We start from the raw sequence: 12022 nt of genomic DNA, 5'->3' as shown, positions 1-12022 counted from the left end.
CAGTCATCCCAGAGCAAGCGGCCGAGCCTGGCCCGACTCCAAACCTGGTGTCAAGGCGCTACCCCAAACACAGACTTTCGCAATGAAAACAGAAATCTAAGCATCGCTAGGAAGCCATAGGGAAGAGGATTTTGAAAACGTAAAGTAAAAAGTTTGGAGTCATGACGTAGTTTTGCGGGGCTGGAGATGTATGTGGCTCAACTGTAAGGCGCTTGCCTAGCCTGCAGGAAGCCCTGGGTTCAATCACGCAAAGAAGAAAGGAGGGGGGAGGGGAGGGGAGGGAGAAAAACTAACTTTACCGCTAGGCACACCTATAATTCCATCTACTCAGGAGGCTGAGAATCCTCGCAAGTTGGAGGCCGTCCTGGGCAATTTATTGATACCTTTCTCTTAAAGGGAAAAAAAATCAAAGCTTTCAGCGTGTAGTGTGTGACCTTAGATCTTTAAAGAGGATCAAGGGAAGTTAACATTTGTGAAAGTACTGTTTAATTCTGAAAGCCTTTCACAAAGGCAAAAATGCTTCCATGCCTGACCATAATCTTCAGGGGTGTGTGAGGTATATAATGCATGTTTTATACATTCTATATTTTAATATATCAAAATATTAATATATTACATTATATGTATATAGTTCCCCAGAATATTATAGCAGTGGTATATTTCTTATTCATTTGGGGTTTTTCTTCTAATTTTTCTTGATCATACACGTATGGCTTGTGTACTATGGGAAAAGCAGTATTACAGAAGTAACATAAAATCCTTGGTTGAAGGAAAAACCAAAAAATAATAAATCCTGGTCATATTATAAGTGGGACTCTCTATATTTTAGACACATTCTTTTAAGTACTTCTGAAACTTAGTAATAAAACTCCCCCCACACTCCCTTGCCAAATTAAGTCATATATATGTGTGCATATCTATTTACATATAGCTCTCTACATAAAATAAGGCCCCAACCTACCTGGGCAAAGATAAAACAGGAATTCCTCCCCTCCACCCCAAGGGGCTCCAGCTTTATTAGGAAAACTTCCCCCAATATCATGAGCAGAGCTCCCTCCCTAGAACAGGAGACAAAAAGTCAAGCAGCAGCTGTTATCAGTCACTTTATTATATCCAGGACATACCAGAGTCCAAAGCAGCCCTCGCTCCAGCCCCACTGAGCTCCTCCTGTACCTCTGGGCCTTTGCTCAGGTTTTGCTCCCTTATGCCTCAAATGCCCTATTCTGTCTGCAAACTCCTGTTCACTCTTCCCAGCCAAGACTCTGGGTGCCCTGGGGAGCATTGATTCCCTTCTCCCTTCTTCCTTGACAGTTCAATCTGGCATTAAAGCCTCTGTAATCCTGCACTGACCACACAGCCTGGTGGCCTGCCTCTGAGTGGAGGCCAAGGAAACACTGGATGGATTACTGAGATCTGGGAAAAACTCTGGGAACTGCTGTGTGGGACACAGGCCAGAGCTAGGAGACTTGGGGCTCACTGTCTGGGACAGTTACTTGGATATATGGCACTGATTGGAATCCCGTTGAGTATGGCACAGTCTTCTACCTTTGGGGCTCACTGGAGCTCTGATCCAGGCAGAAGCTCAAGGGACAGTAAGGTCCTACACTTATTTGGGCCTGAACCTTTCCCCTCCACTGGTAAAACGTAGGTAGAGGTGGGTTACTGAGGCCTCCCCTGCCTCTCAAATGTAACTCTGGCCTAAGTGTCACCACCCACCCAGACAAATCTGGAAGCCCCAAACCAGGGTCTTGACCCCAGCAGAGCCCCACCTTTACCCCTAGAGGGAGGCAGTGGAGGGGAAGCCAGGGTGGCCCACACCTTCATCCTTTAACCTCTCCCAGGCAGAGGGCTGGGCAAATCCAGAGTTGACCAGCAACAACTGGCCAATCCCCAAGTCTAAAGGTTGGCCAACGCCATGCCATCCTTGGCAGTTGAGGTGCTTGCAGGGAGTCACCGCGGGCCAGACACAAACAACTTTACCAGGCCTTGTTCCTACCAGGGCCAAGCCCGAACCCCTGTCCCCCACCATACCCCTCCCTACCGGCTCCCCTCCCTTCACTCGGTCTTCTCACTGAGTTTGCGCCGCACCAGCTGGCTGAGAAGGAACGCAGTGAGGACACTGCTGCCCACAGTGAGCAAGAAGAGGGCAGAGAAGTTGTGGGGACAGCGGGTGTGCAGAGGTTCATAGACGGGCCGTCGGGCCTCGTAGTCCAGCGTCACAGCCTCCAGCTGAGCCAGTGTGCACAGCACCAAGAAGACGTGGAAAACCTGGTGGCCCTGCCCAAAGACATGGCAGCTGCCTGGGAACCAGCGCTCGGGCACGAAGGTAGAAAAGAAAGCAGCAGCCAGCAGAAAAAATACCACCTGGCACTTGTGATAGAGAAGAGCTGGGTCCTCTGTGTCAGAGTGAGGGGACACCAAGATACGGTGCACCACTGGGCTGATGTCCAGCGCGTAGGCCAGTGCGGAGGGCACCTCCTGGCAAGTGCGGCCCAGCAGGCCTGGCTTCTGGATGTACTTGTTATAGCAGGAGCCAATGCAGGAGAGCCAGGCCAGAAAGGCAGCCATGGGCAGGAAAATGGCCTGCACCCGGGCATGCCAGGCGGGCTCAATGGCATAGTAGAAGTGCGCCAGGGCACTGCCAAACTGGTACACGGCCACACCCACGTAGTCCAAGAAGAAGAAGCTATAATGCCAGAACTCAGACTTGGCCTGCAGCAGGTGAGCCAGGGCACTGAAGGAGAGGTAGGTGAAGGAGGCGAAGACGATGATGAAGAGGGGCAGGGCGTGAGGGTCTCCCAGCAAGTCCACGGTCCCCACGAAGATGGCCAGCCGCAGAAGCAGCGCCAGGGCCGCCAGCAGGTGGGTCCACACGTTCACCGCTTCGTTGTGCTGCTGGAACAGCGTGCGGAAGTAAAAGCGCCAGGTCCGATGCAGCGGCCGGTACCCGGCGTAGATGTACGGCTTCCAGAAGAGGGGCGGCACCTCCGCCCGGTCCACGGTGAAGACGGGCTCTGGCCGCACAGACTCCTGGCCCACGTGCCACAGGCTGGACAGCAGGTGACTGAACTTCTGGGCTACCGCCATGGCCATGGCTGGGGCCTGGACGGGGAGCTGGGAGAGAGGCCAGAGCAGAGTCAAGGGCCTGGTGTCCTGCTTGCCCCCGGCCAGCAGCAGCCGGGCTCTGACGCCCAAGTTTTCCTCCCTCCGCCCACAAGCCCGTCCTTGGCAGGGTTGGAGGAGGGACTTATCTTAAGGAGAGCTCCCACCCGACCTCGGAGAGCTAGAGCTCCGTTTGGTTCCCTGATGCTCCCCGAGGGCCTAGAGCAGGGTCTGGCACGCAGGGGGCTCAGTCCGCGTCAGGACGGCATGCCTTCGGTAGCTCCCCGGTGCCTCACGGCGGCCCAGCTGTTCTCTCTCCTGGAGCACAGACCCATCATGTCCAGCACATGCAAAGCGACTCAGCCCACTTGTGCCACCAACACTGTTTGCCTGGTGGAACAATGACTCTATTAACAGACCCACTGTCTCTGCAGTCTCTCCAGAGTTGCCTGAGGCTCTACCAACTCTCCATTTCCCTACGTGACTAGCGCCTTCTTCATTCTCAGCCTGGCTGCTCAGCCACATGCATTCAAACCCAGTCTCCCCAAGTTCCTAGAGCTGCTGTTTCACATGTCTATAGCTTTGCACATGCTGTTCCTTCTGCCTGCAACATTTTCCCCATCTTGCCTACTTGGCAAACTCTTATTCATCCCTCAAAACCCATTTCTTCTGTCCTTCAGACCATCCTTTGGCTGTTAACAACACTTGTCTGTGGGCACTGAAATCATTAATGTGAGCTAAATGAGGGTAGACAGTTTGTCTCATTATTTTGTGTAGCCCTGGTATTTAGCAAGAGCCTGATACTCAGTATTTGCTGAATAAAAGGACAACATAGTAGCATTCTGATAACACTCCATATCCTTCAAGGCCCAACACAAAAGCTACTTTTTTCCTGAAAGTCCCCAGCTAACCAATGCTGTAGAAACAGCCCTTCCCCTCAGCCCCACCTCTATTTCTCAGCCAGTTTTTCCACTATGCATGTTTCTGGTTCCAAATAAATCAAACCTAACCCTTCATCCTGGCACTCCAGGCCCTAAGATTGCTCACCCCTCATCTCCTGCCTAACCCCAGTGTCACACCCTGTGCCCTCGTCCTTTCTCTAAAAAGCTGAAATCCTCTGAGGCCAGCACAAGTTGCCTCCTCCGCGGGCCTCCTTACTGCCCCCCACCTTTCCTTCTGACCTACAACAGGTGACAGAATTGATTCATTCATTCACGTATCAGATCCTGAGCCTGCTGTGCCTCAGACGGGTGCTGGATCCAGGAGAGGGGACAGTGGAAAAGGATCTGACCCCTGCCCTTGGGAACTCCAGGACCCGGGAGCGTTTACACGGCACCAGCCACGTGCCAGGCAGCATTCAGCTCTCCACGTGTAATGATCAACCCAGTGAGGTAGACACTGTCACTAGCCCCATGTTCCAGAAAAGGAAACCAAGGCACAGATATGAAGTACCTTGGCCACCCAGCCAACCAGGGAGTGGCTGAGGCACATCCGAAGTCAGTCTGGACTCAACCACCATGCTAACATGGCCTTGGCAAGATGAAGTGGCAAATGCCATTAGTCACCTCGTAACTGCAGGCTGTGCTGCCTGGTATCCCTTGCTTAATTCAGGCTTGTCATCATTCATTGACTGTGTATTGAAAAACCTGCCAGATTTTTCCTCCCCGCGCCCTGCCACCAAATAAATCCCCTCCAACAAGCTTGTTGGGTTTCTACCCCTTGTTCATCAGGTGTCAACTGCAACTGCCTTTACGCCAGCCACTGTCGGGGCAGGCGGACGCATTCCTGTTCCCTGCCCCTAGTCCCGCGGTAATTCACGCGGCCCAAGTAAATTCACTCGGTAATTCACGCGGCGCCTGCTGCGCAGAGGCAGCGCAAGGCCAGCCCCGCCCTCATCCCCAGCCCAGCCTGACCCGCATCCCTGAGCTCTTCCCGCACTGGATTCTGGAGTTGGCGCTGGCATCGCTCCTTTCCTAGCCCAGCAGGAGGCAGGAGTTAAGGCACAAAAGCAGCTACTTATCCAGGTGCCTCTCTTCCTGCTCTACCCCAGAGAGCCTGGCCCCGGGCAGGTTGGGGAAGCGGACCCTGCTGAAGGACTGATTCTGGTGCCACTTCCACCCAGAGCATGAGAACGTCCCTGTGAGGCCGGCGCTGGACCTTTTCCTCCCCCGAGAGGCTGGACTTCAGCTACAACCATCCGGCCTCCACCCTCCGCCCTTGTCCACAATTTTGTCTTCCCAACTCAGAAGCTCAGAAAAGGCCTCTAAAGGTCTCCTGCAGCTTCCTTGCTTCACACCAGGAAACCTGAGCCTGGAGACAGGAGGGCCTTCCCGAGTTGTCCAGCCAGCAAGGTTTCCACCCTGCCACGGTGCCCTGTGGACTCCTAGTTACTGGGTCCCTATAATCTGCTCATTCCAGTCCTACATTCCGTATTCCATTCTTGAAACTTCCCCAGGCATAACAGCACATGAAAGGCAGCAACGTGTTGTTGAACCTACATGTTCTAAGCTTACATAACCAAGGATTCCTTTCCCAGTAATTGCATATAAATCAGCCAAAATGTCATGTGTTGACTACCTGCTCACTATTTATAGGCTTACTGCAGTTAGTTCTCATTTCCCTGGGAGGTAGGGATTAATATGCCCATTTTGTTGCCGCACATAAAGAGCTCCTTACTCAAGGTCAGAGAGAGTGCGTGTGGCAGAGCCAAGATTTGGAACCAGCTCCAGATCTTGCCCTGCCTCCCGTCCTACCCATGGGCATTCCACAGAGTGATTTTGGACAATGCTGCTCTAAAGCAAGCAACCAGGTCCTTTCCTGTTCACTACCTCCTTAGGCTTCTGGCCACAGCCTTCCTCAGCTGCCAGTCACCCACTCGCTCTGCACAGGGAAGCCCTGGCTCACAGCAACCGCCTCAGGAGGGGGGCAACACTCGCGCACAAGCCCCATGCCCCCAGACGGTATGCCTAAGACAGAACCCAGAGGCGCCATGTTAGGGTGACAGGACCTGCTGCCCTATTTCCTTCTTAGCCAGAAGCCCTGTTCCATCTAAACAGCTCTGTTTTCAAAATGAATTCCCATCCCCTGTATCCAAGGACAGAGAGCCTGATTCGAGGGGAAAAGAGGGAGCAGAGGAAGAAGCCAAGCCTGAGCCGGAGGAAGGGAGTAGGTATCCAGAGGGGCCTGCAGAGCATCCTCCGTGCAGCTGGCCCTGCCTGGAACTGCCCGCCCGCCAGCCCAGCACACCCCACACGCGCTGCCAGGCCTTGCCAACAGCGCTGGGTACCTGGGGTGCTTCTCTCAAGCCTGGCAGCTGATGACGTCTGCTGTGGGACTGGGAAAAGCAGCCAGATGCCAAGCACTGGGTGGCACTGCCACAGGTGAGGGGCACTGGGGTGGGGCTTCCAGGGACTGCAAGTGTCTTGTGTGATGTCACCAGAGGGTGGGGCTGAGGACAACTTCCCACACTTCTGTCCTCCCTTCACGGCTCCCACCCTGGAGAAATCCAGGCTGTGCTGTGTGACCACGGAGCCTGGCCTCAGCTGCAGAAAGCAGCTCACCATTAACCTGTGTGAGACACAGAAAAGCAGAGGCTGGCTGGCTGGAAAGTAGTGACTCACCCAGGATCACAAGCAAGGGAAGGCAAACCTGGGCTGGAACCAGGTGTCCAGGGCCTGGTTCATGGGTGCCAGGCAAACGTGGCTGGTTCCTGCCCTCTGCTCAGTGGGAATCAAAACAAAGGACACCAGAAATAAAGGTGAAAGCAAACACTGTAAAGGCTTGGAAAGGAGATTGACTTCCGATTCAGACAACCAGATTTGACACCTGATTCTATAGCATACTAGCTGTGTGACCTCAGATGAATGACTCACCTTCTCTGATCCTTAACTCCCTCATAGGAATGACAATATTTTCTACCTCACAGATTGCTGCAAAGATTAAATTGACTAGAACTAAGTATTAGCACAATTTAAGGACTCAATAAATGATTGCTATATTATTAATATGAATAAGAATAATAGGACTGGGAAGATAGCTCAGTTGGTAAAGTGCTTGCCTTGCAAGCACAGAGCCCTGGGTTCGATCCCCAGCACCGCAAAAACAAAAACAAAAACAAGAATAATAGTATTTGAAATACTCTCCACTTACAAAATGTGCTCTGGGTTCTCAAAAAAGAAAAAAGAAAAATCGGTCCTCTTTAAGCCCTCAATAGCTAGTGCCACTGATCTGGGGGTTCAGAGAGTTGACTGTGTCTCCTTAAGCATTTACCTTATCCCTGAAGGACTATTTAGGGATCTGGAAAATTTGGTTGAAGACTGGAATTCTGGGAATACTGAACTTCTTTCATCATTAAATTTATGCCAGCAAAGACCATTCAGAGTAACCCACTGGATTCACAGAGCCCTAAAAACTGGCATTTACCCACAGGGCCATTCCAGGTGGCTGGGAAGTCACAGTGCAGGTAAAGGGCCTCAACTTCAGTAGCCCCAGCAGTCCCCGCCCAGAGCAGGAGGACACACGAGGTAAACCTTGGGAGCAGACAGTTGTAGAGGCATGTGCCCTGGCCAGGTCTTACAGAAGATCTGGAAGGCTCCCAGGCTGGCTAGACCTCAGGGCTCATCCCCAGAGCTCCAGGGGGAATTCCTCTGTCAGCCGGAGAGGCGAACCACACTGCCCTTTCCTAAACTCAAGGTTATCTGCCTCACCTCCCTCCTGAGCCAAGACTTGCCAGGGATATTTCCTCCTGGACTCCATCGATTCCCAAGGTCAAAGGTTCCCAAATAGCCCTGGAGCAAAACGGAAGGCCAGGCTGTAGGGGTACAATAGAAAACCAGCTTTAAGGCCAGGTGCTGCACCTCTGTAATCCCAGGACTGGGGAAGCTGAGGCAGGAGGACCGCAAGTTCAGTCTCAGGAAAAAAAAAAAAAGTTGTGGGGCTGGGGATGTGGGAATGTATAAATAAATGAGTAAAGAAATAAATGAATCCCCTGAACAAAAAAGAAGACAAGCTTTGGAGAAGGAGAGCCCAGAGTTACTCCCATCCCCAGATTTCACTCAGTGCTCACTGCACGCCAGCCTCAGCACTCCTGATACCAGAACACTGCTCCAGCTGGCGAGTTGGAGCGGGCCACTGCCCCAAGGGTGGGCATCCGACACTCACCTCTGACAGACAGTTTCAAGAGAAGCCAGAATCTTCAGCTTTACGTGCAGATGGGATTTCAGGTCTGGAACTTACTGGGTAACTTTCCAAAAGTTCCTTAACCTCTCTGAGCTTATTTCCTTGGTTATAGTCAGAATGATAATAGCTAACCTTTGGGTTCTTGTAAGAGCCGAACTTTTAAAATAACACCTATTTATCAGCACTGTTTGGTTATAATTCTACTTCTTTGCCTCCTTCCCGGCATGCAAAATATTCATTGTTGCTTTTGAGCTCTGATTGTTCAGCATTTTTTTTTTTATTAAAGACAACTTTATCTTGCCATGGAAGACAAAGTCTAACCTTGTTAGATAAAAATAATGAGGTCATGGGGTTTTTTTCCATGTTGAACTTTTAAAAAAATTTTTTATTTGTTCTTTTTAGTTATACATGACAGCTGAATCTATTCTGACATATCATACATACGTGGAGTATAACTTCCCATTCTTGTGGTTGTACATGATGTGGAGTAACTGGTCGTGAATTCATGTATGAACATAGGAAAGTCATGTCCAAATCATTCTACTGTCTTACCTATTCCCTATTCTCCCCCCTCCCATTGTGTGTCAGTATCTGCCTATCAGAGAGAACATTCAGCCTTTAGTTTTGGAAGATTAAGGCCATGGTTTTTACACATCACACAACGTATACACGTGTATACACATTACATAGCACCCCATTAATATGTACAATTTTTGTTTTTGTGCACCAGCTAAAGAGTAAATTTTAAAATAATAATAATAAGGCTAGGCACTGTGTGATTTTTGGAAGGCTGAGAAGGGAGGATTGCTTGAGTCTAGGAGTTTGAGACCAGCCTGGGCAACACAGCAATATCCCATCTCAAAACTGATAAATAGCTGGGCACACATCTGTAATCCCAGCAGCTTGGGAGGATGAGGCAGGAGGATTGCAAGTTCAAAGCCAGCCTCAGCAACTTAGCAAGGCTCTAAGCAATTTAATGAGACCCTGTCCTAAAATAAAAAATAAAAAGGGCTGGAGATGTGACTCAGTGGTTAAGCACCCTGGATTCAATTCGCCAGTACAAATAAAATAAAATAAAACAGTAACAAGGCCAGGCCATGTTGATACTGGGACTGTCAGAGGCAAACCCTCTGCAAGGGTCCCAGGAGGAGGACACACAATGGCAGAGTCTGAACTATTACTAATAGGCACTAACATTAATCAGGTTATGAGTGGCTTGCTGTTTAGCGCCCACACACATCTCCTCTCCCTCACAACTCTGAGCCTGAGGCTCACCTGTCATCCCAGGCACAGAGGCAGGATGGCAGAGCACCTATATCTGACTCCAAAACCAGTGCTCTTGCCCTGCCTGCACCATAGTCAACTACGGGGCACCTGCTGGGGGGGACCCAGATTGGACAAGCAAAGTTCCCCTCTCTCAGGGGCTTCCAGATCTCTCTGTAACTGGGTCACCTCCCTCATTGCAAACTAGTTCCCCAACTCAGTCCAATATGCTTAAAGAAAAATTCCCACCAAGACTTCCAGGACTGCACAAAACTGCTTTTGTTTGTAGCCGAACTTTTGAGCCTCCGTTTATACTCAGAAATGTGATCAGAATGAAATAAGCAAATTGCAGGAGTGGCGGGGGTGGTACTGGGGATTGGGCCCAAGGGCACTCTACCACTGAGCTACATCCCCAAGCCCCTTTTAAATTTTATTTTGAGGCAAGGTCTCATTAAGTTGCTCAGGCTGGCTTTGAACTTGTGATCTTCCTGCCTCAGTCTCCCAAACTGCTGTGATTACGGGCACGTGCCACTTCATCCTGCTTGAAATAAGTAATTCTTAAAGAAATTCTTTCGTGGAGTTCAGATTCACCACTGCTCTGAGGAGGAGACCCTGAGGGTTGGGGGATTGGAGCAGCCCAGAGAGGCTGGGCAAGCTGGCTACAGTCAGCCAGCACAGGGCATAGGAAAGGCACCTGAGTTGTACTGCTGACCAGCAAAGGCCCTCTGGGAGCAGAAGTGGGACCAGAGAAGAGCATCCTCTCACCAAGGGGACCCAGGCCGATGAGAGACTGGGGCCCTACCCCAGACAGGAGCTCCAAACTTGAGGTCCTACCCTTCCAGCAAGTGCAGCCGGTTTTGAGAATCCATGGAACTCCCAGGCCTCGGCCTGAAATAGCCCCACAGGCCTCGGGAGCTGCCCCAGGGCAATCTCTGGGGTCCTCAGGCCTGGAGCGTGCTCCCCTTCCTTCACCTTGGGGAAATCGTGCCCTCCTGACCCCAGGGAGGGCTTGGGCCTGGGGAGCCAGAGCACCTCGGGGCCCCAGCAGAGCTGCTCCCCAGTTCTGGTTCCCCAGCAGCACACCCACACACCTTTCTGCCCCATTATCACGTACTTCCTTGGTAAGGGGGCGGTGGGAGGCCTAGCTGGGTGGGGCCCTGTTCCGGGCCGCGCCGCTCCGGGATCCTCAGCCCCAGCAGCCACGCCCACTCCCCACCGGGCCGCGGCGCCACGGTCCCACCGCCCGCGGTCCCGCGCTCTGCTCCGCGGCTCCCCGCGCTCCCGACTCCTGATGCCCGCTGGGCCCTGCGTTCGCGTCCTCGCTCCCTGCCAGAGGTCCCCGTGTCCCCTGCTACTCTTCCGCAGATGCGCCCCAAACTCCGCTCCTCCTTCCCGTCCCTCCCTCCGGCTGGCTCCTTTGCCTAGCGCCCCTACCCGCACCCCGAGTCCAGCGCTTCCGCCCGGCGGCCCCACTGCGCTCAGTCGGGCGCACCCCCGCGGCGCCCGCGGGCCCCCTCACCTGTGGCGGGGCAGAGCTGGGAGCCGGCGCCGCGGCCGCACGACCCGACCCGCAGATAAAGGGGCGGCGGGAGGCGGCCCCGCCCCGGGGAGGCCCGGGGAGCCGGGAGGGCGGCGCTGCGGGCACCGGGCCGCGCCGCCTCCCCCGCGCCCGCCGGCCGGCCTGGGCCTGGCGCAAGCTCCTGTTGCCCCCGGCGGGAGGCGTCGCTGCCGCCCGCCACGGCGAGCCCGGGGACTTCTCGCGCGGCGGGTAGAAATGGGAAAGGGAGATCCAGGGAGCCGAAGCCCTTGTCCAGCTTCCCGGGTCCGGTGCGGCCGCAGAGGCTCCATTTTCTGGGCCTGGCCAACGCGGCGAGGGTGAGGGAAGGTTGTAGCAGAAAGTGTTCGAACGACCCCGCTGGAGCCCCGGGCCCGGCACACACCCTGCCCCTCACGAGGGTGCTGGGGTCCAGAGGTGACCTTCCCCGCCTTCATTTCTCTGCTTGGGGCGCTGCACCCCCACCTCGGGCGCCCCTGGCTGATTCCACTTCTCACCCAAAGCCCTCTCCTCCGGCAGCCTCCCGGATCTGCCCAGGCAGTGCTCTGTCTGGACCTGTATTAAAACGTCCACCGGGAGGCCAACGCCAGGGTGCAACTCCCGGCACCAAAAAAAAACAAACGAAACAGACGCCCACCCCATGTCACATCTCCCCCCCGGGGGTGGGGGCACCTGGAGGGGAAGAACCCTGTACCCCGCAGACTTTCCGTAAATCCTGGATCACAGGGCCACTGATAGCCTGTTCCTCTCGTGGGCAAAGACCTGGGCCAGGCAGAAGAGGGAGACACCCTTGCCCTGTCTGGAGGACAGGGCCGGGTAGACAGAGGCCTTCCGGAGACCCCGCCCTGCCCTTGAGGAGCTTTGAGTCCACTGGGGGTGGTTGCTGTGGCGTGAGGGCACATGGCAGCCCAAGGCCTGGCACCA

The 12022-nt window shown here is 53.6% G+C and overlaps 1 protein-coding gene across 4 annotated transcripts; it reads right to left on the bottom strand.

The window, feature by feature from the left end:
• Nucleotides 1-1087: 1087 nt before the first annotated feature.
• Nucleotides 1088-11811, bottom strand: Paqr7 (progestin and adipoQ receptor family member 7). Of its 4 annotated transcripts, none has more exons than XM_047550455.1 (2): nucleotides 11793-11811; nucleotides 1088-3114 (listed from the first exon to the last, which is right to left on the bottom strand). In XM_047550455.1, the coding sequence occupies exon 2, from the start codon at nucleotides 3091-3093 to the stop codon at nucleotides 2056-2058; it is 1038 nt and encodes a 345-aa protein (XP_047406411.1). In that variant the 5' UTR covers nucleotides 3094-3114; nucleotides 11793-11811; the 3' UTR covers nucleotides 1088-2055. The 4 variants fall into 4 exon arrangements, with proteins under 4 accessions (XP_047406411.1, XP_047406387.1, XP_047406403.1 ...); XM_047550431.1 differs by lacking the exon at nucleotides 11793-11811 and adding an exon at nucleotides 11063-11219; XM_047550447.1 differs by lacking the exon at nucleotides 11793-11811 and adding an exon at nucleotides 10658-10892.
• Between the last annotated feature and the right edge of the window lie 211 nt (nucleotides 11812-12022).

Source organism: Sciurus carolinensis, chromosome 1, assembly GCF_902686445.1.
Source record: "Sciurus carolinensis chromosome 1, mSciCar1.2, whole genome shotgun sequence".
NCBI lineage: Eukaryota > Metazoa > Chordata > Mammalia > Rodentia > Sciuridae > Sciurus > Sciurus carolinensis.
This window is presented reverse-complemented; position numbering and strand designations above follow the sequence as displayed.